Source organism: Agelaius tricolor, unplaced genomic scaffold (genome assembly GCF_023055355.1).
Source record: "Agelaius tricolor isolate 1412-34295 unplaced genomic scaffold, bAgeTri1.0.p SCAF_11, whole genome shotgun sequence".
Classification (NCBI taxonomy): domain Eukaryota; kingdom Metazoa; phylum Chordata; class Aves; order Passeriformes; family Icteridae; genus Agelaius; species Agelaius tricolor.
Window position 1 is genome coordinate 19,735,244 of NW_027269271.1, and position 27,792 is coordinate 19,763,035.

Consider the following 27,792-nt stretch of genomic DNA (forward strand, 5'->3'; position numbering starts at 1 on the left):
TGAAACTATCAAAACAGTCATTACAAATACAGATACACACAGTTTGTTAGTTACAGCCAGACTTTTGTAGAATTGATGACTAAATTTATCACCACTAAAAATGTTAAAAACTTATTCTGGAAAGCCAGTACTTCTATAATCCATAATGGTTCAGATCATATGATAAGATACAACTTATCTCCATATAATCTCCCACACAGTGGCTTAAAAATACATTTTCCTTTGATAGATAAGGTAATGGCTCAGCAGAATTCTAACTTTCTCCTGAAAATTTATTCAAACAATAATGAAGATCAGGCTGTTCTATTAGCCTTGATAATACATGTGATTAGAGGTGATTTTTTTAGAATCAGATGAGAAAGAAGAAAAGAAAACCCAGCCCATAAGCCAGTCTGAATGAAAACACACCGTACCATTTTGAATTCTCCTCTTCTGCTGCCAGGCACAGACATGTAAGAAATGAAAGCATGTGTGAAACACAGGGTGGGAAAGGCTGCTGATCCAACTGTTTAGCATTCAAAGGGCATGAAACAAAGAAGTGAAAAGGGTCTAAAGTTTCTGCATGCACCTGCAGCTCACTTGGTACTGCGCAGTGCTAGGCTGATACAACTTCTTAAACTAACATTTTAGGGTAATGTGGAGTTCAATTGTACTTTAAGTGGAAAGAGCTCCTCTAGGAATTAGAAGAATCAATTACTGCAGATTAGGCACAGTAGATATAACTTTTGTGTGAATGTTTAATTTGAAACCAATAGGTTCGGGCCTCAGTAGAAAAGCATGCACTTTGTAACTCTGACTTTAAACAGTTTTTTCTCAGAAAATTTTTCACTGAGATTCTCTATCACGTTGCCTCCCTGCCCACTCCTTTCTTTTAGTTACTACTACTACCATGTTATAATGCTAAGACACCTGCAACACCAGCAATCATGCAGAACTTGAAAATCCTGCTCAGGAAAATCAGCACAAGAAATTTAGACAAATGTTACCAGAAAATCGCTGCTTCTTCAACTAATGTAAACATCCTACAGTAGTGTTTCCAGTTCTCCCTTCAGAAGAAAATTGGGAAATCGGCTGAAAAAAAAATCAAGATGCCTAAATTTGCAGAGAATTGTTTCATTTTCAGATGTAATGCAGTATATTTGGTCAGGGAGGTGCTTTGGAAAATATTTTTCCTTGTATTTGTGCCATGTCCCTTGATAATAAATAGTAGTTACTGATGATCAAGAAATGTCAACAGGAATAAAACACTGGCAAAACTGAGCTGCCAGCTCTCAAATTTCCTAGAATGAATTGAAACATCTTTCTGGCTTAGAAGAGTTCCTGATGCAGCATCTCATATATCAATCCTGTCTGTGAACAAAAGTGCAACACAAAGTCTGACCTCCTGACTTTGGTGGGGGATGTGCATGTTGAAAAACAGATTAGAGATCTGCTGCTCAGGCCAGGCTTGGATTTACAGGGATTTGGTGGCAGTGAGAAGAGGGGAATAAGGTGGTAATGGCTGGCTGAGAAAGCTGTAACACCGCTCAATTCTCAGTGCAGGTGAAGAGAAGTCTGCAGCACACAGCAAGTATGGCTTTTCTGCCTTTTTTAAAACAAAAAGTTTGCATCAGGTTCTATTAATGCCACCTGGACACCACCACCACAAAGGCTTCCGAGCTTACAGTTCACCAGGCTGAGTAGGAAGAACTGCAGCCTGTTGAGGGTTATTTACAGGGGGATTTATACAGCTAATTTCTTTCCTCTCATGCTCTAAGATCACTCATAGCAGCTCAGAAGTGTCTAATGAAAAGAGTAGTAGTGTATCTGATTCCAGTCATGCTGTTCTAAGAGAATTAATCGGAGTCGTCATTACCTTAAACACTTCCATTCAGAGTGGGTTTTATGATGAGCTCAAGAAAAGTAAATGCTGTTTCAAATAGGTACCTCATATATATTAAATCAAATAAATGAATGATAAAGTGCTGGCACTTTTTGGCTGTACTCCTGTTATTGCTTAGAGCCATTTCTAATGCAAATGAAGAATGATGTAGCAGAGCTTTTAGCAATTTTCTTTGATGGGCAATGTTAACTGCTGGGAAGTGGCAAGAAAGCACCTGCTTGAATATGGAGTGCTCCAACACGTCTTGTAATATTCCTTCCCAAATCTAATGACCACTCCTCCCTCCTGCAAAGCGTTATCTTTAACCAAGGGCTCGGCTGAGCAATACAAGCCTATCTTTGCACAGACGCCAAGACACAACAGCTAGGTCTAGTCATACAAAATTTTAGGAAACTAGAAATTTTAGAATTTCTAGTGAATTCTTTTAAGAAATCACAGTTCTTTTTTTCTGCCTATAAAAATGCACTTGGTCATCACTTGGTCATGGGACTCCCTCCCAGTTAAGCATGACCTTGCACAGGTAGGAATGAACACTTGTGCCTTCTGAATGTCAGGGCAGTGCAGCAGAGACAACTAGGAACCCTGACTGAAGGCTACTTTCATAGCTCTGCCACAGACTTGCAGGATGATACCTCTGTGCAACTTGACAAATGACTCCCTGCATGAGTTTTACAATCAGGAAAATGGGAAAATTAAAGCTGATTTAATGTCCTGCAGTGCTTTAAGGTCTGTGGATGATATGCGCTGTGAAATGCTAAATAATATTAATGAAACCTAACATTGACTCCAATCTTGGGAAGAATGATGGGCTTGGGAACTGTCCCTCTACTTAATAAAACATTACATAGGGCCAGTAGGAGGCTGTCATCAAGTAAGAGTATACATACCAAATGTGGTAGATTATATGGCTACTGTAAATTCAAGCAGAGAAAACTTCTTCAGAGACTGCAAACTATCTGGACCATATGAAATGGTGCATAAACATCAGCTTTAAAATGGAATAGCATGTTCTCTCTTCAGGATATATATGAGGAAACAATAAGCCACATCTAACCTCAAATTCTTGGGCTTCATTGATGTCTGTGTCATAAATATGAGATGTGGCACTGACTGGAAATCCCAAGCTAGTGGGATGCAACATTGCTGGCTGCAGCCCAGATTCCAGGTTCAGACCCAGAAACCCAACATCAGGAGTGAAGTGCCACAAGGAGGTGGCAAGAAAGAAAGACCAGACCCCTCATCTTAGTGACCCCAGCATGCTGAACAGCCAGCCTGGCTGTGCTGTCACACTGCAGGTGTGCTCCTTTGGGGAGAGTGTCCCTGGGGCACCCAGAGACACCCAAATGTACCTTCCCCAGCCCTCACCACACACTGCTACATATCTGGGGGGAAAAGTACTTATACTGCAGTGTCCTAGGGAAACATGAGACATTCTGAAGTGAATGAAAACATCCATAAAACCATTTCCACTAGGACAACAGGTCTGAAAAACTGGACAGACCTTGCTGAAGAAAATGGCCAAAAAACCAAAAACAACTCAGAAAGATGTTTTGCAGTCAGGCTGACCTGGCTTGAAGGATGCTAACCAGCATTTTTGCAGCACTACATTTTTGCTCAGACTTTTCCTTTTGAAGAATGACTTCGGAAATGGAGAAGCAGAGCTTGCTGAGATCCATATGTTGCAGTGAGAAGAGCTGTAACTCTGAGCATTTTCCACAAGACTGGGCAGGGCAATCTGTCCTCAAAGGGCATATTTACAGGAAATCATCAAAGATAAATTTGTGGTTTCCATGTTCCTGATTGGAGCAGATGATTGCTATTGCAGGTCCCCAGGTTTCCTGCTGTTTTCAATACTTTGCACTTTAAACTGTCTTACAACTGACTTTGGTCTTTTTTTTTTTTATTTATTTATTAAAAAACACTTCCATCCATTTAACTAGGTGATGCTTTCACGGCCCTTTGAAGTTGTAAAGCACTGCAAATTTAGAAACTGTTCTTAATAACCACTTGGACAAATGGATGCAGAAAATTGCATATTGATGGAAGGAGTTTATGTTCTTTGCAGTCAAATATTTCCTCACTCGTTTCATGCAAAATTGCTTGGCCAAACAGATTTTCCCAAGGCTCTCTCAATAATGAATGTAACTTTCTTTTGTTTCTGGCTCTTCTCCGAACCCATCAGGAAAGGGTAAAGCCTAATGACATAGGTCTGTTGCCTCCTGTAACCCTCTGGGACTGTTTTCTCTAATGTGATTGTTTCAAAATCAGTTTTCTGCCAGGAAATAAAATAAGCCACTTTCTTTCCAAGTAACACTGAAAAAAATCTAAATGCCACTGAGCCTGCTCACTCATGCAACATTAATTTTTAAAAGAATCAATTTTGTAATCTTTCAATTATGGTTTATTATAATGATAATAATCACTGTGAAATCAAGGGGTTTTTTCCACAGCTAGTGCTGGTGGCTGTCATCAAACCACTTTCAGCAATGCTGAAAACACCTGGACTAATAAACCAGGCATAATTTATTTATACTTTAGTTTTACTTATTTAGAAATGTATTAAGCATCAATTCCCTTAGCAGTTGGTGATGTTACAAAAACTAAAAGCAAATAAATTATAACTATCGACCTAAAAGTCACTGCCAGGCTGGCTATCTTGTACATTTATAATAGAAAATTGCTTACAAAAAGCAAAGCACATGCACTCTGCTCATTGCCAGCACATGAATAGAGACTCTGTGTGAACACTCCTGTATTGGGAGCCCACAGAAAGGCTGCCCAGCCCCAGAACCCTTTGCTTTTCACTTGGAGATCACCCTGTGCTGGGTGGTTGGCACACTTGGAACAGTTGTGAAAGCTCCTATATTCACATATATAAGAATTGCCTTATAAGAGCTTCAAGCCTTAATCAATGCTCACATATATGGAGCTACATACCTGTGTGACAGGGAACATGCACTGTTCATACAGCAGGTCAGGCCAGGGCTCAGCATTTAACAGCAGGAGCACAATGGGTTTATATTATGTTCACATTTTACAATAAAAAGTGTACAGAAAAATCACTTGTTTCTGATCAAAATCTGAGCTCCCTGCTGTTTTAATTCCTGTAACCAACAATCATCAATAAATAATCATGCACAGCTTCAACGCCCCACTGTGATATTTTGGTTTTGGTTTAAGAACTGGATGTACTGAGTTGAGATCTGCAGTTCCAGACCTGCAGACTTTCAGGTGCTCTGTACCAGGAATTCAAGTGCATGAGGAAGCACAAGGGCAAGGGCAAGGGCACAGAGGGAAAAGCTGCTCTTCATCAGATACCTTGCAGGTCTGTGAGCTGTTTTAAAAGAGATTGTGTTGAAAATAGGAGGTGTGTTCAAGGCAATATGTTTTACAATAAAAGGACAAAAGGCTGAAAGAAGAAAGCTATATGGATGACATAGTTACAAACAATGAGGCAGAAATAAAAGAGGAAAAAATGTCCAAAATATCTGTAAAAATTTCAGAAAAGGAAAAAAATATTCCAAGAAAAGAAAGGAACATAGAGAAACAAGTATCCCAATGGGAAGAGTGCAACCAGCAGGTTGAGGGAAGTGATCCTCCCCCTCTTCTTAGCCCTGGTGAGGCACATCAGGAGTACGGTCTCCAGTTCTGGGCTCCTCAGCGTAAGAAAGACAAGGAGCTGCTGGAGAAGGTCCAGCAGAGCTCACAAAGATGATGAGGGGTCTGGAGCATCTCTCTTGTGAGGAGAGACTGTGGGAGCTGAGCCTGTTTAGTCTGGACAAGAGAAGACTGAGAGGGGATCTCATTGATAATATAAATATCTCAAAGGTGGGCCACTCTTTTCAGTGGAGCCCAGCAACAGGACAGCGGAAGGAGCAATGGCCATAAACCAAGGCAAAAGAAGTTTCATGTTAACACATGAACGAGTCCTTTACACTGTGGGTGGCAGAGCACTGGAACAGCTGCCCAGGGAAGCCGTGGAGCCTCCATCACTGCAGACATTGCAAACACATCTGGGCGCGTTTCTGTATAACCTGCTCTGGTGCCCCTTCCTTGGCAAAGGGACAGGATGATCTCCAGATCAGCCTTCCAACGCTAACAATCCTGTGATTTCTGACCAGAAAGAGAAACAGAAGTATGGAGAAGAAAGAGTTTGTGAGCAAAACACAGTGACAACATTACAGTTTATGATTTGAGTTAGCTAATCCAAATGGAAAGGTCTGAGACAGGTGTAAGAGAAGGCTTCAAAGTTGAAATGCTTCAGGAATTATTTGGGACCATGCCTCAAGACTCACAGACAAGGTGTGCCTTAATATGTACTGAGCTGTCCTAGCATTCAAACAGAGCCTCAGACAGTAACCCTAAAACACTCTGAACACCCTAAAACCATGCACACTGTGGGTCATAAACTCAACCCACCATTGAGCTCACTGGAACATAAATTAATTAAATATCATGCAATTATACCAAAGATATTTTCTATTGATGTAATTTCGTATAATACCTAGTAAAAGCAATACAATTATATTTTGTAACTGCTTAATTAATATCTCTTAATTCTGTTCTGGAGTGAAATGGCTTACATTATATAACTCACACCTCCATGACTTTGGCATTTAAAGGCAGCATTCAAAAAAAAACGTTTAAAAAATATGCAAAATATTGAAAAGTGGAGGACAATCTTGCGCATCTTTATAAGTCAGTGTAGTATGATCTGTATATAAAAACACTAAAACGTCTTAATTCTAATTAGTTCTCTTGCCATTAAGATAATTTGAGAGCTCTATCTATGCATTCCTGAACTAAACATTCTTCACTCAGAGCTTAGTATCCTAACATACAAAATGGGAGATTTCTCTATCCATGCCAAAGCCAGTTTTGCTATTTGTTCTTGCATGTTCCACCCCTGGATACAATAGAAAAGAAACTTGCTCACCTGCCTGACAAAACGTTGATTCAGTGTTGTAGACAATACTGAACAAAAATTGCAACAGATGGTAGGTAATGTACCTGTTTGACATTTCTCATTCACCCAAAGAGAGACAGTATTCTACTGACTGACTTGGTGTCAAGCTTCCTTCATTTTTCTAACACTTCAAACCTGAAGAAATGAAATTAATTTTTAAATTTATGTTCAGTGCGATCATGTTGCAAATTTGACTCCCTCTGATCATTTAGTTTCAAAAATATTCTTTGTGAAGACTATGTGCACCATTTGATAAAAAAGACCATGCAACTATTGCTCTTAAAACAGTAATTTGGAGCACACAGAGAGTGGACACAGACTTAGTACTGAGGCATGCCAATCTACAATTCTGTGCAAAATGTTCTCTTTATGGGAAGAGCAAAAGTAATGTAAAATGTAATTAGATATAATCTTTCCTGTTTTCATTAGCTATTAACTTTATGCAAAGATAAACTGAAGCATAATGAGTCCTTTCATTATCACATAATTGTTATTTTAATGGTTGCATTATGAGCAATAGAATACTATACATCCACCTCTCATATTAGTGGGCAATTATTTTGAAACTTCATATTATAATCTACCCACAAAGACCAATCTATTAATGCCACCGTTTCAGCATAATGATGACCATGGTTTTGAAATCAGTATGATAGCCTCAAGGAAAAATGTAAAGTAATAATGAAGAAAATGTTTATATTACATGCCAGTCTCAGGCCTGGCAGACCAAAGAAGTTTAAGGAAAATATGTGGAGCTTCTCTTGCTTGTGCTACCCTGAAACTGGTCAATTCATATGATACCAGTGGTGATTATTTCAAAAACAAAGGAAAACTATCAAGTGATCCAAAATTAGGAGCTTGGAAGGGAAACTGGAATAAGCCTTCCCTCAGTGTATCATTTCCAAGTAAAATGCTAAACCATACCCAGAAATAGTGCCTGAAATCCTGTTTCCCACTGATAAATACTGAACTGGCTTTAGCTACTCCTCCATTCATTGCCTTCCTTCTAACCAAGCAAAGCAGTGTAGCTTGGCAGGAAATGATTGGACAGATCTAAGCAGCACATAAAGCTTGAGGATACCCTGGGGATGTCCTCTGTGAAGTTAAATGACTTTTCATATCCAAAAGGCACTCCATGAGCAAGACTCAAAATACCTCTAGCAGTGTGCAGGCTCCGGGATGTCACTGCAGCTGAGAGTCCCTGGCACATTCTGTACAGTGAGGCTGAAATCCAACTCTCCTGAACACTGAGCATTCTTGGAAGGGGAGGTAAAGGCAATTTCAGACCATGAAATTAGCCCCAAGGAGTTAAGGACCACTGCTTGCTTCTGCTCCCAAACACAAAACATATTTCAACAGTGTCATCACTTATATAAAATCAGAGCAGCACAAACAGAGCGAGCGAAAATCCACAATCACTGAGCTCTGGCAAAGACACAATTCTCCCTTGATAAAAGAAAAAGCTCCACATGACCAGCACTAGTCACATTTCCTAAAGGGCTAGAAAGGTGTGTAAAGAGTGCTGAAATGCATGGGCAGAGAATATTCATAATATATGAAAAAATACTTGAAAAAAATGAATCTAAAAATCTTTTAGAGGAATACTGCTTTGCACATACTCTTTAGATTATTTTCTTTTCCTAATATTTTGATTGATTTTAAAATGACAAGAGACTACTGCTGATTTCATATAGAAGGAAATACAGTAACATTACCATGTTTGGCTGAAAACAGGTTATAGAGCAGCAGAAATTTGTTCCATACTGCACTTCCAGACCATTCCAACTCCAAATGAGGACTGTATGAGATTGAAATGCCTTCATGGTAAGCATACTATATTCAAAAAGCCCTGTGGGCATGAATTTCTGCACAGCAATAGCTTCTGCTTTCCCCTGATGTCCTTTTCTCTCAGAGCAGTCAGGCTGTAAAAAGGGGACAAATACCCTTTGCCTCACAAAGGCATTTTGAGACTTATGTGATACTTGCAACACTTTTCAGAAATGTTCTCATGGAAAATATTTAGGACAGTTTTTGGAAACAGAAGTAGTAGAAAATCTAATGAATTTATTCAAGAAAAATTCTGAAACATATGGAGAGCAAACTGAACACAGAGCACATATTTCTGACATTTATCTTTGTTTTTATTGTTAAGATAAAAGCATGCTGTTTGTTTTTTAGAATTTCATCTGCTAACTCTTTCCTTTCTCTGACTTTTTCTACACTAGTGACATCATCTGCAGCAATTTTTAAAGCTTTGCAGAAAATCCTGTGCTCTGAAAGTTTTAATGAATCATGTAGAGAATTTTATTAGACAGGGAGTTTATGCCTCCTTTCTGTAACCTCTATTCTGTAGGAATAGAGCACAGAGGATATACATGCTGGGATGACTTGATTTAAATAAAAAAATCAAAAAACCAAAGAAAAAGAACTCTCTAAATCTAAGGATGGGATGCCAACAAGAAACTTGTAAAGAACAAATATGAGCAGTTAAAGATCTTTTCTTCTACTGCAATTGCATGTTTACTGAATTCTAATGCACCAGACAGGGCTGCTCAGGCTCTGAGATGAATGGTGTCTCTGGTAACTGGTCCCAACTGTACTGAATGCTCCCACAACCAGGAATTGCTTACAAGATCTTGAAAACAGAACAGCTGAATCTTTGAACATCTATATAAAAAATTATTTCTCTTCAAACACAAACTAAGCCACATGCTGCTCAATATCTGAGACTTCACACAAACTGTTTGAAGACATAAGATTGAAGATTCATAATAAATCCCCACTCTTACAGTTATGTTTTTCCAGACTTGAAAGTTCCAAAACCTGCTGGAGATGTGAATCTCTGAGAAAAATTTTACATGCTGCTCTTGTGCATGTTACTCTCCAAATGCAGAGTTGCCTCATGGTTAAAAGCTCAGAGAAGTTGAGTATCATGGGAACTGTGTAGGAGTGATTGTTTTCTAAACCTAGGTTGTAGCATATCCCAATAGCAAATCAGGCTCCCCAGGAAGCACTGTTATGAATCCTGAGTCACCTTCAAAGGTATGTGCTATGGATCCATAGATTTGAACAGTTTCACTGTCCTGAAATTGCAGCCTAAATTCTTTATGTGGGATAACAGACACAGAAATAAAAAAAAAATGTAGAACATCTGCTTTGTTTTCATCTGGGTAAAAATACATATTGAAGATGTGCAAAGCAAGCACCTAGTTAACAACGAGTTCTAAATTAACATAATGAGTCACAAAAATTCCTATTTCCCCTTAGTTTTTCTCCTACCTACGAGGTCTCACATAGGCTTGACTTCTTACTAATTAAATTTTCCATGCAGAATTCGTTTACTAACCTTCCTACATTTTAAGATAAAATACTTGAACATTAGTTCAGGCTAAACTTTTTCTACTTTCAAACAGATTTTCTTTTGCTGTGTTGTTTACTTGTACAAAGCTTTGAGATGACAATTTCTTCTAAATATCATTCTGTAAGATATGCAGAGTTCTCATACACCTTTTCTTATAAAAGCAGTTTCTAATAAATTTGACTAACTAGTGGGTGGATAGATGTACAGAAACTCTTCTCTATCCAAAGCAAGAAATTATTGTAGAGTTATTCCCTGTCTCATAAAGTTGCTATCCTCACTTGAGCACAGGTTCTCTAGCACAAACCTCCCAGTGCATCTCATGCAGTTTGATTCCAGTATTTTTTTTTTTACTTAGCACTATAAATTCAGCTCAGAGCTCTTTAGGGAGCTTCCATTAGAAACCCCACAGTTACCAGTAACCACAACATATCACACTTCAGCAATAGCAACATTACATTTATCTTCTAATCTGTTTAATATCTCTTAGAAAAGAATTGCTGTGTGACAATAGATAATAAGTATAGACTTCAATGGTAATCACTCTGTGTTTTTCAAGACAATTACTTCACCTGGCAGCAAGGCTGAATTTTAAAAAATAGATTGATTTATCTTTTTTTTTTTTTTTAAAGTCTAGATTTAAAAAAAATATTTCTATTCCTTCAAAATTAAAAGCTCCTTTAAGAACATCAAGACCTATTTTATACACTGTGATCTGAGAAGTGAAAAACATTGAACTCTGGAAGATGAACAACAAAGACTTCATTCAAAATCTATGATTCTGCTAATTTTTCTCTCCAATACTTTTTTCCTTTGCAACCATAAAATATCCTCACTACCAGCAGCAAAACTGGAAGCCCTGCAAAGCAGGATGGTACCAGGATTGCCAGCATGAGTCACTGCCTTACATCATCCTTTCCAAAGGTGGATGTTCATGGGATGTGAGAATCACAGAATCACAGGGTATGCTGAGTTGGAAGGGACCCTCAAGGACTGAATCCAGAACCCCATCCATATGCACAGTTCTGAGAGGTAACAGAAATTCTCTCATAATAATAAAAGCTTCAGAGTATTTAAAGCACAGGATGAAAAAGGTGTGCACAGGGCTATACCAAATACTGTATAAAGATTTAAGACACAGTTCATCAGAAGCAGAAAACAGATCCAGTGGCACTTAATGAAGACTTGATAAATTAGAAGACATAGATGGATAAATTCAAAGAACATGTGAAAATGCACAATGATAGAGTAGATCCTGATTATATATTCCTTGTCTTTAATCATTAATTAAAAAGAAACAACTCCATGGCTATAGTCAGCAACCACTGCAGAATCAATAGGTCTCTAAGCTCACACCAATCTATATGCAGCCAGAGCTTTATCACAAAATAATAGCTAATATTGATATTTTTTAATAAAGTTTCACTTTACTGTGTAATTAGTGTAATGTAGTAAGAGCTGTGTTCCTTAACAGAAGTGCCGGTGCTTTGAGCAGCATTTACTGGCATGTTAATAAAGAACGGACTTCTTCTATTGAGTTCCATCTGCCTAATAGAGAAAAGTGTTCATCTTAATTAGGAAAATCTTCATAAAGAATATAAATGCAGTTACTAATGGGCTGCAGGGAATAAATGCAGAACACTCAGGAACAACTGGTGTTTTACCAGGAAATGGAAGAGTGGATATAAACCCCCATACAGTTGTTAACCATCTGGTGATTGACCACAAATAGCAATAGATGCTGAGGTTTTAAGTGTTTTATAATGAAAAATCTATTTATTTCATTAAGGTTTCATGCTTTAGCCCCTTGTTTTTTCAGGTAATAAAGCAGTCTTGACTGACAATGAAACTATTTAAACCCTTTATGAATTAAGATGGACAAATCCATTAGCATTTTTTGAAGGAATTACTTTATAAAAAGAAAGAATGGAAGTGCCAAGCAATAGTTCCAGAAAGATCCACTGTCAAGTACTTGAAAAATGGTCACTATATCAAACACGTATTTTTGGGGATGCTGAGATGCTCATGGGCAGTTGAAAACTTTTGCTGACTTTACTGGTGCAGCAGTAGATATTACATTATCATGATAAAGACTACAGCAAATTGTAAACTACAATTAATCTTTGTCCTCAAAAACGTTCCAACAGACATGTATAACATTTCCTCTGTCAGTCTGACTCAATTTTTTCATCCTTTTCTTCCTAAAGTTCTGTAATTTAAAGACATTGGTATTCCCTAACTCTGCTCAATTTCTATTCAAAATGAAATGAACTTTTACTCATCTTCCAGATTTTTTTTTTAAATCACATTAATACAAAGTACTGATGGGATGTACTTCCCAAGTGCCAAAATTTAACTCTCTGAGCCAAACTCAGTGTCAATGTTCACAGCTTCCCAAGGAAAAAGTGCTTTCTGCAAATTTTAAGCAACACTAACTAATCTTTTATATTTCCTCCAAATAACTCTGATAGAGAAACCAATACATACATGAAAGCAGGCCCAAAAATGAAAATATCATTACTATCATATTTCATTCAAGCCAACAACCAGAAACACAGCATAAAACTCTGATATTCTGGACACTGACAGCTTTACTGCCTCAATTCACAGAGAATATCACCAAACAATAGAACTTGCAGCTACTTGAACCTCAGAGAATGTAATTTCATTTATTCATTTCAATGACATTTTTACTAGACTATAGCTTCATGTAGATTAGTCAGACACATGAAACACCACACATTAGCTGAGGTGAAGCTGTGATGACTGCAGTTGTCTTAACAGTGTCAATCCAAACTTTAGATTAATGTAATTTGCTAGCTCTAAATGACAGAGATATAATATAGATCTCATACATCACTGAAGTCATAAATAATTAGTGAGCAGAACTGAGTAAAACGGAAGCTTGAACACAACCCCAAATTTTGAATTTTGATGCAGAAGTCAGCAACCAGAATGATACATCTTTCTGCCTTGAATGATAAAACAGCTTTCTCACAACCTAACATGTAGCACCATCTGGCATGAACTGAGGAAATGAAGAACTTCTGGAAGAGAAGCACAAAAGCAATTTTGTTTCTTCAGAATTGTCCAAGATATCGACAGAAGTCTTTCAGAAACAGCAATTTGACTGCAAATGTGGCTCAGTGAACCTGCCTCCTGAAGACACGTGTGTGTAACTAATAAAATGCTGCTGAATTGAACTGACTGGGTATGGGATGAGCACAGTCTGAGTTAACACAGTGCACATGGAAAGTCCTCTGTCTACCAAACTGGCTGAAATTTCCAAACATCATCTCATATCTCGTACTGGGAATTTTAGGAGGTCAGGATACATTTCTTCAGCAGAGCCCAGCAGGCTCTTTTCAGTAGTTACTCACAAGAAGAGTGACTACAAACAGCCAGTTAAGGTGTTCTTTGAGCAGTACCAGCACATCAGCACTGGCTGTCTGCTGGGGCTGGACACCTCCCCTGTGCAGTGGGACAGAGGCTCTGAGCCCACTGCCAGCCCCGAGGGGGACGTGGAGCTGGGCAGTGCTCAGGGATTGGCCTGAGATGCTTGCAGTGGAAACACAAATGGAGCTCCCTGCAGTCCAGGAAACATCAGTGCTCTGCTATCAGCATAGATTTATTTTAGCATTGCTTGTTGAAAGTGACTTTTCACGCAGACTGTTTTCTAAATGATCCTTAAAAGACGCTCCTTTCTTTCTCATCACCTTCACCTAAGGCAAGAACATCCAGTAGCACTGATCTATTTGCTGCTAGTTTTCATTAATTTTACCCTCCCTAAGGGTGGTGAAGCTTTGGTGCCAGCTAATTAAAACCTATTTAGGGATGCTCAGTACACTTTATCAGACCAGAATTAGCTTTGCTGCTTTAATGAAGACTACAGTTTTCTCTGTTATTACCAATTAAATGTTATTATATCATATTGCATTATATTTGTATTGCATGGCAGAGATATAGATGGCTTTAGAACCACTTATCTGGATTGAGGTACATACAAAGATGGCACATTTAGTAATTATCTAATATCTCTTTAAATCCTTTCACTTGAGTAAATATATATATAATATACCAGCACATTAGTGAAGTACTGGAAGAAGCTGCCAGCTTTATGCTCCCTCTAGGGAAGTACCAAGCAAAATGCATTAATGAAAAATTGTGAATGTCTGGTAATGAATATTATTTATGAACAACAATTATTCAAAGTGGATGAGCATTCACCACCTTGAACTCGACTGCTTCACTAACAAATACTCTCAGAAAGAACATATGTTCCCCAGATTCTTAACACTCATGCAAGGTTAATTACCCAGTGTGGACAGCCCATATCAGAGGGCATTTTGTACTACTGTAGAATTAAAAAATGCATTACAAAATAAAAACCGCTGTTTGTTCAAAGTTACTCAGAGGCAATTCTTGTATCTTCCATGTATCAGTAATAAATCATTTGTCAATATCAAAGCTGTGGATTTTGGAGCTGCACCCAGTGAAGTCAGGGATAAAGCTCCCATGGTCAGCACTGCAGGACCAGAGCTTTTCTGCAGTAGAGAAGTGACTGCAGCACCTACCTGTTAGCTGCTTCTCACAAAATCTTTTTAAAACTTGAGATCCACAAGGATGAAACTGCTGAAAAGTCCCACTAATTACCTAAAAAGATTGTACATCAAAGAGTAGAAACAGAAAACTCATTAAAGGCTCGACAGACTAGAAATCTGCTGCAATCTTACTATGCATTAGTAGCATACACTGTACAGAAAGACAGTATTTTAGGATTAAACTAAAATAGATATAGTTGCAATTCACTCAGTACATTTTAAAATATGAGTTGAAATTGGTTTCCTTCCAGAATTTTTGCTGGAAACATGTCGAACCAGACCTCTGTTCAATCTAATATTCCAAGCAAGGGTTGATGTTTCTCTGAGGAACTGAAGGAATATTTGGCTGAGGAACCTGAATCTGTCTCAGCATCATAATAGCCTGGCACAATGTGTGAAAGTATTTTCATCACCCACAAATCTCCTGTGCTCTCCATTTACTGCTTCCACAAATGCCACATACCTCTAACAGTCTCATGACCCTCCCTAGAAACAGAAGACAGGTCCTGCAAATTGAAGATGTTACAGAAAATGAAACAGTTTCCAAACTGAAGTCCCCAATTACTAGGGAACTGCAAGATGTTTTCTTGAGATACAGAAGGCGTTGGCTGGTGATGCATCAATCATTTCCCTTGTTTCTGCATGACAAAATCACTAAATGATGTTAAAAACATCACTAAGTATTTGATGTGGAAAAGCAGGAGTAAAAATGAAAGTTTCAGTGGATACAAGTATGTTACCTGGCTGCCACTGTGAGAAGTGGTGGGTTTTCCCTTGGTGTCAAAGGGACATGTGCACAAACAACGTGAAGGGTCGTGAGCCAGGCTCATAAAAATGTATTGCTGCTGCAATGTGAAACTTAAGGAAAAAGAACGTGGGTCATTTTGACATTAGGTTGCTTAAGAACTTTGTTATAAGCTCTGAGAGAAGTTCAATCTGTTTTTTACATGAAAAGAAGCATTTGTATTGTGTTAATTGAGTAACTATAAAAACCTGAGATGTGTTAATTTGTTGAAGAGGAATGGATTAGGCTGGAGAGAGGTATACTTTGACACTGAATGATGAGATGTCCTTCTTTCATAGGAAAAAGAGGAGATTTTCTCAAGGTCTTATCTCACAATAAGGATTTTGATGACATAATGTAAAGTCGCTGTGACCTGACTGACTCATAAATATAAACAAATTTATGTACAGCAATACAATAATGTGCCCATGATCATATTTAGCTTGATTAATATGTAAACAGGATGACTTGGATTATTAAAGGTCATTTTTCAAGAATGGATCATGTGTATTTATTAGCCTCTGGTTATCAGTTTGCTCAGTTAAACTAAAGAAGCCATGATAACCTTGACACCTTTGTGAGATATATGAGCTCCCTCCAACTCCAGAAGCACAGCAGCAATATGTGCACTTTGTGAACAGGGGCAGGCTCCTCCTTATGCTCCAACAGTTTGAAAAATAGGAAAATTCAACTGTCACCAAGTTCTGACAGTTTAATAACATGGTGAAACAAGTACTTTTGAGATAACAAGCTTTTCTACTTCAAAAGCTAAGTCAAAATTTCAGACTACATTAAGCTGTTTGTGAAAACCTGCATCATTAATTTGGTCAGAATAGCAACAGTCCTTTCCAACCTCAAATTCATGATGCACAAATTTAAAAATTAATATTAAGGCACAGCAGTGATCTGGAAACACCTTCCTAGTTAGCTCAAATGAGTATGTGTGACAGGTGCTCTTCCATGCCAAAACACAGATGACCTGAATTTTTGCAGCTTGGTTAGAAATTCCTGAAATTTATGGTCTTAATTCCACAAATCTAATTTCTCCTTTGAACATGCTAGCCCAAACAGTCCTCACACCTTCACCTCTTACAGCCTCACTTGAGTAGCATAAATACACATTAACAAGCATAGAAAATAGAATTTCAGCATAATATACTGGTAAAAACCTAAATGTATTCCAGTATGTCTGATAACCCGTTTTCACCAAGAAACAGAAATAATGCATAACCCTGAGGTCTGTGTTTGAAGAAAAGCTACACAGAGAAGAAAATGCAATATCCAGAATTATCCTGAGGTTGTGCATTTGGAAATGTTGTTTGTGTAGGATTATCCTCTTCAAATAAAATGTCAATTTAATCAATAGTAAATTGAGCTGAAAACAACACACAGCTTTGAAAACATTTCAGGAAGACATCCAATATTTTTGGGATTCAAGCCAACAGCAATGGAATGAACAGAAGGTAGCGTAGGTGGGGTAAATGGGGCCTAGCTGCTGCCTCATCAAGTGCTTATAACAGTCAAACCCATATAACACTCTATTAAAAACGTATCTGGGGACTCATTTAGTAGCTGACATCCCACATGGATCTCCTCACGTATCTTTTGTCAAACATTTTAATTGTTCCTCACGTTTCAGACTCACCGGTCCTTTCCCGTCTCCCTCTTAAACACCGCATCGCAGTAACTCATGCGCTTCTCCGTGGTCACGTAGATTTTGGCCATTGGGTAGCTGTCAACAGTTTTCTTCAGCATGTTGTACACAATGCCATTTCCATCCCTCCTCATGTTCCGAAAAGGACCCCAGATCACGTAAACGGTGTTGTTGGTTTCTTTGAAAAAGTACTCGGGATTCTTGAGCAGGAGAGGCACGCTCGTGTGAGAGACCACTCTTACGGTTGTCCTCTTCCCAACATCTTCCTCATAGCCCTTTGTGGGAGCATTGTTCATCCTCCATATGCAGGAGGACTTGTCTATCTCCGTGCCCACCCTCTGGCCAGCCATCTGTCCCGAGTTTGAAACAATGGCACAGAGGTCACAGTCAAGTTGTAGAGGCTGGAAGACAGGAAACAGTAATTTATATTGCAAGTTTTTCTCTGTAAAACATAAAGATTGAAAATTCAGTTAAAAGAAAAACAGGTACAGTACAACAAATGGATAGTAATGCTTCTCTTTTAAAAACCAAAACCACAATCCCCACGTGGGATTTGAAAACTCTACCACCAGAAATTCAAACCTTTTCAAGGAAATAGGCAGTTCCAATCTTTGCCTTTGTTCCCACTTTGCAAAGTCAACTATATAGATAACAATTCCTTTTTGCCCTCTAAATGTTACTCTTTTCACTAAAAAAAACAGGAAATAAAGAAACAGTAAAACACAATATTAAGATCAATGGCTTCTCTTTTAACAAGGTGTTGCCAGCAATAGGAAAAAACCTACTGAAAAAGTAATGCTGGAAGTTTAACTGTTCATTAACTGTGTTTGTGTCTGAATGAACAGCTCCCAAATTTGTGACAGAAGTCGAATGCAAAATGTATCTCTAAAAAGCAATCTATTAGTATGAAAATCCTGCAGTTGGAAAGGAGATGTGGACAGAGGAGTATGTTGTCCTCTCCAGAGAGCAGTTATGATCCATGAAAATTGAGAGGTAGAGGGACTGGTGATACCTGAATTGGAACTTAATCCTGAGAAAACTATAGTCAAAGACAGTATTTTGTGACCACATTCTAGGGTGCTATTACTCCAGTATGAATCAAAAATAGAAAAAATAATCTAACAGAGATATAAGGACCTATCTGATGCCCCATTTGTCAGAGTATAAAGAGTAAATGCCTTTTTGTTGTTTTGTACCTACAGACTAAAAGGAAATGCCCTCTATTTAAATTGGATTGTATAAAGAGTTCAGTTAGAAATTGAAATCAAGTGAAAACTAGACCCATCAAAAAAAACCTTACAGAAGATCATCTAGGTCAGAGATAACCTACAATATTTTGTATGGTCACAGATTTGATCCTCTGTCATGCTCACAATTGGGAAGCAGTGACCTCAGTTTAGTATTTTTTAGGAAAAATTCTCTTCACGTTCATTGAACATTTACTCTGACAGGATGCTAGGTGCTTTTCTGATCAGCCTTGTGGTTACTTCTCTTCAAAATCAAACCTTATTTAGCTGATGTGGATGAATAGCCTGCCTACATTTGACCACTATAACCCTAGGATGCAATTGCCGACAAAAAACCAAATTCTTTGATAAGGGGGAATAATGCATGGACAAGAGCCAAACATTTTAAGAAAGCCAAACTGTAAGAGCTAAAATGTATCATCTTTGGGTGACAAATATTGTACTGAATCAAGGTGCATACTGCACGACTTGTGCAGTAAACCTTACAATTTCAAAGCTTTGATTTCTCTGTTTTGATTGATTTGATTTTGTTATGTGGCTAGTTCAGGAAAACATTCTTTCCTAAATCAGTAGCTAAAGATTCCTGATTGAATGCAAAAGCATTGTCAATGTTTCCTTTACAGAACACCATGCATTTTTTATAGCTGGTATAGTTTTAGAGAGCTGTCCTGCATGGCTCTCTGACAGCAGGGATGAAATCCCAGGAGATGCAGCTGAATGCAGCAGCCTTTCTGTTTACTGCTTACTTACAGAAATTCTCTCTAAGATACATTATGAGGACATGGCTGGGTGACCTAAACAAATCCATGAGCATAACTCATATTCTAGCATGAAGGGAATAGTTACAGACCCAGTAGATTAATTTATAGCTTTCTGGCTGAACTTTCAAACTAACAAATGCTGAATATGAAACTGCTAGATAGGAAAAGCCAATTTGGTCAACAATCTGGTTCCATTTAAATTTGTCTCATCCTTAGAGCTGCTTTTTTCACTAAATTCTTCCTTCTCCATTTAAATGGAGCTGCTCTCTTAAATTTAGAATTGTTTGAATTTCCTCACCTTAGAAATGCATTGCACATTTTCTATTCACTGAGTGCAACTGTTCTGCTTGAATAAGCTGAGTACACTCACTCCTGCAACTGTGTCCCCTGGTTTTCTAGCTCTTTTCTTGTGATTCATTTATCTTCTTCCAATTTATAAAGTGCTTTCATAATACTGCAATGCCTACACTAGGTCAACATATAATCTGCTCTTCTTGAACAGAGTCAGAAGCTAACTCCCTCCCAGCTCTATCTCACAATTAGTATTTTTTTCAATGCAGAGATTTTACATGTCCCAATATGCACATTTCCCAACAGAGATCCCAGACAGAGTTAGAAGACTGACACCCATGACAGATATTCCACTGACTCCAGAATTATCCACTGCCTTCTTCACCTTTTTGCATCGTATCTCCCTCAACATATGAGAAAACACATATCAATATTGACTCACTGAACCCCATATGGAGACAGGCCACCTGTTTGTGGTGTTGGTTTGTAAGTGTCACAGACGAGAAGGGTGGTTTGAGTGACACACATGAATCCACATACAATACAAATGGGCAGTCCTGGCTGCCCTCTCATCTGCAGAGATGGTTCAGCAGCAGTGGGACTGAAAGAGACTGGCAGGACCGCATTGAAACTTGTGCTGTTACTGCTTATCCTCTGTGGACCCAGAAAATCAGGCCAAGGCTCACCTCTCACAACATCTTCATTCACTTGCATTATGGATACATGAGTTAAAGACAAAAATATTAAGAACCATTCAGGTTTTCTTCTCTTTTCATGTACTTACACATTTATGTCACCTCTAAACACCAAGGGGGCTGGGCTATTATTGCTGCTAGAAAATGGCTCATTTTTTTGCTGACCAGAAGGATGCAGAAGACCTCAGCAGAGCAGCTGGGTATAGTTCTGACAAATAGTCCCATCTTTTTCCTGAATGATACATTGTAACTGTTGAGGAACACTTATATTTTAATCAGTAAAGAAAATGAAATGTCTGACCTTTCCATTTCCTGTGCAAGCTTACAGACAATAGAAAAGATAATTAAAATTGTGAATTAGAACTCGCAAAACAGTGCCATTTCTCTAGCAAAGAGAAATAGCTGTGCAATAAAGGTCACTTATCAAACAGTTCTAGTTATTAAATCTTTGCATTTAGCACTGAAGTGGCTTCACAGAATCAAAGGTCAAATCATTAAATAACAAAATCAGCCAGAATTAGAAAAGGTCACAAGCAAATCCAGCTAAAGTAGGTCACAAAACATGATTCTCTTCCACATAGGATTTCATTATTTGGAAAATCGCTTACTTTCCAAATTTGACAACTCCCCCGTCATTTCCAGTCTCTCCACCAGGAGACTGAAATTCCAGCCACAGAACCTTTTGTGTGGGTGGATTTCCCAGTGGCACAGATCTTGGATCACCAAGTTTCCCAGCCACAGCCCTGTACATCTGCTGAGGTCCATGTGGGGATGATCTCAGGCCAGGTCTCTGAACCACACAATAACGTCTGGACAAACAGACGCACGCCAAGCTCTGGTCTCAGCAGAGATTGCCAGATTCACTCCCCAGCTGGACCAAACCCAGCTCAGGACCTCTGCAGATGGAATCTCCACTAATGAAAAGCTGAATTTCTCTTGTGGCTCCTTAGCACTATGGACCGGCGGTGCGCTCTCTCCAACCACCAACTGTTCCGCTCTGAATCCCACAACTAATCACACAGATAGTTAGGAAACTCACACTAAACTTTCTCAATTGTTACTTTAACAATATGATTGTAATTTTGTAAATTGGACGCAATGCCCATTCACTACATAATGAGGCAATTATTAGCAGCTTGCCACATATTAATTTGCTCCTTTAATGTTGAAACAAATGAGATCTTTTCTTATAATCATCCTATTTGAGTGAATTCTAACAAAGCCGATTGAACAAAGCTCCAGAGAGACTTTCTTTATTTCAATGCCATTTATTCTTCTACTCTTCTTGGATGTCTTTAGAGTTTCAGAGGATACAACATTTATAATGATGCCAATAGGGAATAGATTTTGCCTTTATTCTTCTTGATGTTCTTTTGAGGTCTTTGAAATTAAAGGTACAAGAGAGGCATTAACCGTCTGGCATTGTTTTTATTGCTTTCCTCTACTTTGCAAGTAAAAAATGTATTTTAATTTTTCCTGTGTTTCAGTGATTAAACAAGCTGGTTTTTTCTACACTTACTCAATTTCTTCAGACCTCTGATTGGGAGAAAAGACTTGCCAAGCTTCTCTAGGAAAAAATTCAGCACATTAAAAGAAAAGAAAGATAGTATTTGTGTGTTCACCCAGCAAGAATTACCAAACTAGTACAGCACTGTATTTAACTTACATTATATTACTAACATCAAGCAAAAAATGATAAAAATTATTAAAATGACAGGTCTGATTACCCTGAGTTTGTGTTTGTTCCCTCTTCTGCCCTATGGCAGTATTGTGGGGTTTTTTACCTACAGTTGATTTTGGTCCTAGCCCTCAGCATCACATCCCAGCAAACATCTGTCTTCATAAAATTTAATGTTAAGATTCCATAAAGATTTTAACATTCTGACATTATTTTGAAATAACTTCAATGTCAACATGCATCCATTTCCAAATAAATAGAATATGATCTGTTTCTTCATAAGACTGTTCCTGAGACTCAAGTGCCTGGGATATTTTATTTAGATTAATGTCACTGATATGAACATGAGTTCTAGCAGAAAGTTTTTATTTAAATTGAATGAATTGGAAGGGAGTGCACAGCAGGGACTAATCTTACAGCAGGAGTAAGAATAAATAACCATATTTGAAAGTCTTTCTATATACACTGACCCAGTTGTTAGAGAACTGTTTGATTTGCAGCTCTGGTTACAGCTCCTTGAAGGGGCTGTACCAGCCCTTTGCCTGAACAAGTGTCTTGTGGATTCCTCACGTCAGTGGTAACAAGACAGAAAAACAAAGGAAGCTCGGATTTTGAGTAGAGGTTGAAACTTGCGGGCCAAAATCACCCCCCTCCCCCCATCTAAACTTTCAACCAGCAAGAGTATTTTTGAAACATTTTATTCTTCTTTCTCATGGAAAGGAAAAAAAAACCAAAGCAGAAACTCAAACCTTCCAAACACGAATCGCAGTGCAAAGTGATGCAGTGTCATCTTTCTCACTTTTGAGACGGCTCCAGACAACTCCATGCCAGCTCCTACCTCTTTCAAGATACAGCACAGCAAATGCTCACCAGAATGTTGTTGATTCTGCTGCTTCTACTGGGAACAATACAGGCAGCTTTGAAACAAAGCAAGAATTAAGTACATCTCATGATACCAAGAGCTGAAAACTAAATGCCTCAAATATATGTGAGAAAACTCTGAGTAGAAAGAATCAAGTATGTAACCTATAAGGAATAAAACTAGGTCTTGATACATGTTTAAGGCATTTTCCACTACTTTATTATAAGGCAAAAATTGAGAAGTCAAAGATCATACCTCTCATGATAATCTCATAAAGCAAAATTTAGTAAAATTGAATAAAAGCCGTGTCAAGTTTGATCAAAATATCTTAACTTTCTATTTTTAAAAAATTGTATTTAATAATTTTCTAAAAGAGTAAAAGAGTTAACTCTTTCGAGTTAAAATGCTCCTCCAATTGAACATTTTGCTTTATTATGAAAAGGTGAAAGAATGGGAGTTCACATTAACAAAACAGCCCCTTTCACTTTTTTCATTTTTCCTGATTTCCAGCCGAAACTTTACAGAAACTGACACCTTTTAAATAAGCCTACACTAGTATTTTCTTCTGGAATAATAAACTATTGGAACACTCTTTATAGCTCTATTGGCAAAAAAGGCTTAGAAATACAAAGGTGGCAGAGAGTAAATAAAAACAGGAGAAACTGTTCTGCCTCTGCATGGAGGGTTAATGAAGGAAGGAAGCTGCCAGATTCAGGGCTTCAAGTACAACAGAAAGACCCAGGAGAGGCAGAGCTCAGAGGACTGATGGTCAACAGCTCTGAAGGACTTAGGGCACTGAGAGAGAGGCAGGTGAAGAAAGTTTTGCCCTAAGGCATTTCCTGAAGGATGCACAGACCTGTCCTGCATGTGCACTCTCAGTCAGTCTGCAGAAGGCCCATTTTTGTTTGTGTCTCAAGCACCTGGCAAACTGCTCTGTCCCTAGGCAGGATGGCAGAAGGGACGTGCTCTTATTTACATGAATGTCACAGAAGTGGGAGGAAATACATGGAAAGAACACACAGAAGAGAGAACAGAAAAAATTTCAGACACCTGTGAAAGGGTAGAATGTAGTTTAGTGTTAAAAGGGAAACATGTAAGGGGAAGAAGGATTTGAGAAAAAAACTTATATACATATATATATATATATATATCTGAGAAGATAAACCATGATGTTTGGGAATGCAATCCAGCAAAGAAGAACCAAAACTCCTGAAGTTACAAACTAACTGTCGTGAAGAAAATTTAGTCAGACATGTCAATCAAATAATTTAGGAATGAAGAGGCAGAGAGAAAAGCTTTTGTCCTTTACACTGCAACTGCCCGAGTAGAAAACATGAAAATGGATATGTTCAGTCCAGCATATAGCACTATAGTTTGTAGGTAACCAGAAACCCTGACATCCCTCGGCATGCAGATATCTGCATCTTCAGATCCACACAATGAACACCTCTGAACTGGAAGAAAAGCAGAATACTCTCTGGCATATATATTGAAAAAATTAGCATAAAGAGACAAGTAAACCCAAGAACATATGTGGAAATGCTCCTGTCAAACACTGCTGAGGATTGAATTGTTATGGAAAGGAGGAAACTCCATCATGCACACCCTACGCAGACAAGTTCACGAAGCAGGCACTAAAATAGCATTCACTCTGAAAAACAGCCTATGAAAAAATTAGCTTCACAGCTGAACAAAATGGAAAACCAAACAAACATTAGTTCTGGAGTATCCCTGACTTCATCCCAGAGGTTTAGCTGATGACCATAAATAACCAGAATGTTTGTGACACTTCATCTATCACCCATTTACAAACACGCAGGCTTTAAAATATCATGACTTTGTAATAGTTCAAAAGCCGGGAATTCTTCCAACCAAATACTGCTGGCTGAATGCTGAACCCAGTAAGTCATTTATCTTAACATCCACCACATTGTTCACCTGCCCTCAGTACTACATGATGATTCTTGAATTTTGTGCACAAAAGTTACTGGAAAAACACCATGTAAACCAGACACTGTCCATAAAACAGCATAAAGAACTCAGAGTACAACACAAGGTGATCCTAACAATGGCACTCCTTTTGTTACTCTGCTGCAGAACTGTATTTGCAACATTACATTTGCTACCAACAAAACATGTCACTTGATTCAGCAGGTAACTGGTATCATAATATTTAACTCTAATTTATCTTCTGCAATTCTCTGTATCACATTTCTTTTCTGCCTTTTACATTTAGTCATAAGGAAGATAACAACTGTTTCTTCTCTATACAGAAATATTTGCTCAGCAAACAATACAAACCACCAGGAGGTAAAATGTCACAACTCAAGGAGACATAAAAGGGAGAAATGTCCTGTTAGCACATGGGCTGAATAGCCAATGAATCTCAGTACAAAAGGACAAAAACAATTTTTCACACCCAATAACATGTGTGGCAGCAGAGCAGAGGTAACATGTAACACATAATCCTTCCTTACAGAGTGGATTCTAGAAAGACATCCTTGACAGCAACCAAGGCCAAAAGAACTCTATCCACAAAAACTGTTTTTCTTTTGCAAATAATAGTAAGTATCTCTGCAAAAAAATTAATGGGAATTCCTACAGTGAAGAAGCCTACTGGAAGACTATGTCTAAGGAATTCTCTGTCACATATGGAAAACATGAGTTGCTCTAACCGCTGACTTTAATTTGTATTTATTATAAATACCCGCAGATGGCGGTAAAGTATATAATGTATACAGCAGATTTGTTCCAAGTTTGCTTTCTCTAATAACCTCCCATTATCAGCACTCACCATTAATCATGGACCATTATCTAGGAACTTAGTTGGCTGAATCACAGATGCAGTAATGCCTGTAAGGCCTCTAATCTAAATACATTTGAAAAAATTAGACTCACAAATAAACTAGGGGACTTCTAATATGAAGTTTACATCTTATTTCAGGTCAATTTATTTGGGATTTGATACGGGGAAACAATATCAAGGTAAGCAGCAAAAACTGTCAGAAAAACTTCTTTGTATTAACCCCCCCCACCCCCTTCTTTCCCTTGAAAACCCACCTAAAAGGCTGGAAGCCTAACCTCTAATTTATTTTGGTTCCATGCTGTCTAGACCTATTATTTAATTTTGTCTCTCTTGGTGGTCTATCTGACAAAGTATTTGTATGCATGGACGGAAAGTGATAAGCTAAAATGCCAATTATCCATTTTTTCTGAAATTAAAAGAATTATAATATCCATGCCAGGAATAAGAATAAGGTTTATTACAATAGCTTTAAAACCAGTGTCATTTTTTCATTTGACAAAATAATCTTTAAGAAGCCTTCTAAGTCCAGTGTTTTTAATTGCAGGATGCCTTATCTAAAAGAGACTACACAGTTACTTTTGGCCACATTCATTTGCTTTCACTGGTCCATTGGCAATATTTGCAGTACCACCCTATGACTGTCATCTATAAAAATGTTTAAAATTTTCTCTAAAAATGTAATTTCAGGTTAAAATTTCACTTTGAAAGTCTTAGTCCAAAAATTTAATTGTTTGAAATATCTTCTATTTTAAAATCATAAAATCATTTCTGTTTCAGAAAGATACAGGATTAAATCATCATTTTGTCAGACCCCTGAAATTTCAAACACTATGGCAATGGGCATTAGGACAAAAATTTAAATGGATTAGAAAGTTCTGCTTAAATTATTAGGCAGATGTGTTTTACATTTTCTTAAGTCATTAAAGAAAGCTATTGAAGTATAGCTGCATATTTTAAAACTTTGAAGTTTAAGGTTTGTTTCAAAAGAAAAAAAAACATCACTGTATGTATACTCACTTTTGATTGCTTTTGCATCACTGCCTTGGTGCATATGTCCACTAAACACCTTTTAACCAGTGCAGATTTCATGCAGACAGCAGTTTGAATCATGGACTAACAACACCTGCAGTAACTCAGTAAGCAGAAACTCAAGTGGAAACCACTGGGGTTAAGTGACTTGTAAATAATGGAAAGATCCTTCTGTGTCAGTTCTCCTTGCTCATGGAGCTCGACAGGGCAGCTCCTGCTCCTGCCACATCCCAAACAGCCCCATTTACCCCTCAGGTAAAAGTCTTTACTGGATAAAAGCCCCTGAGCTCAGTGGCCTCTGCATCCTTTGCACAGAGCAAACCAAGGCCCGAGGTGCTGAGTAACATATACACACAAATGAGCTGCTAAGTTATGAGGTGAAACATGCTAGAAGCAATGGCAAAACAAAATCTTACTAAAAGATGAAAATAATAAACCCTATCAATCTTTTCTCCACTGCATAGTCTGGCCTGACAGTGACATAGTTCCAAGACATAAAAAACACTACTTCCAAAATGAGTATTTATAATCATATAGCTCTTCTCCCTATAATTTAAATTTTTAAGAGAGAAATTAATTTTTAGTCCTTCATACATCTTCAAAAGAAAAATACCACTGCAACGTACCTATACACTGACTTTGTGGGTAAATCTATGGCACATTCATTGCCTCCATTACAGCTAAAAGTAAAACTCCCACTGACATGACTGAGACTTCATGGAGACTTCACCTAACACAGGAATTTTGGGAAGAGAAATCTGGATTTGCAGTTCATGGATGGACAAGATTACAAAATCATGGTGCTACTCCTTCGTCTTTCAGCTGTGATCCCCCTTCAACCCTTGAAAAGGATGCAGAGTGCTTTCTTGATATAAGTTACCCGCTCACAAAGCCAGAACACAGTGCTCCTTCTCTGTGTGTGAGCACACATGCTGATGTTCTGGGCTGCAGGGACTTCCCTGGTCCCTACTGAAACTATTCCCTGCCCCAAGTCTGTCTCTGGGATGGAAGCCTTGGAGACTGTGCTGGCTTCCATGCTGGCCTCACATTCTACATTTCCACTCTACTTGTGAGTGCACAGAGCAAGCACCTTGTGTAGGTGTTTGTGTTTTGTTCTTTTAGACTGTTGGCTTTAATGTAGCTTGTGATTCCTAGTGCTTCCAAGGACTGTAATGACA

General features: G+C 38.1%; 1 protein-coding gene across 1 annotated transcript in view; it reads right to left on the bottom strand.

The window, feature by feature from the left end:
- The window catches only part of ST6GALNAC3 (ST6 N-acetylgalactosaminide alpha-2,6-sialyltransferase 3), a 214,804-nt gene that overhangs the window by 59,047 nt on the left and 127,965 nt on the right, over nucleotides 1-27,792 (bottom strand). Inside the window, exon 3 of the mRNA XM_071436486.1 lies at nucleotides 17,237-17,646. Within this exon, the coding sequence (XP_071292587.1) occupies nucleotides 17,237-17,646 (410 nt within the window). The remainder of the gene's footprint in view (nucleotides 1-17,236; nucleotides 17,647-27,792) is intronic.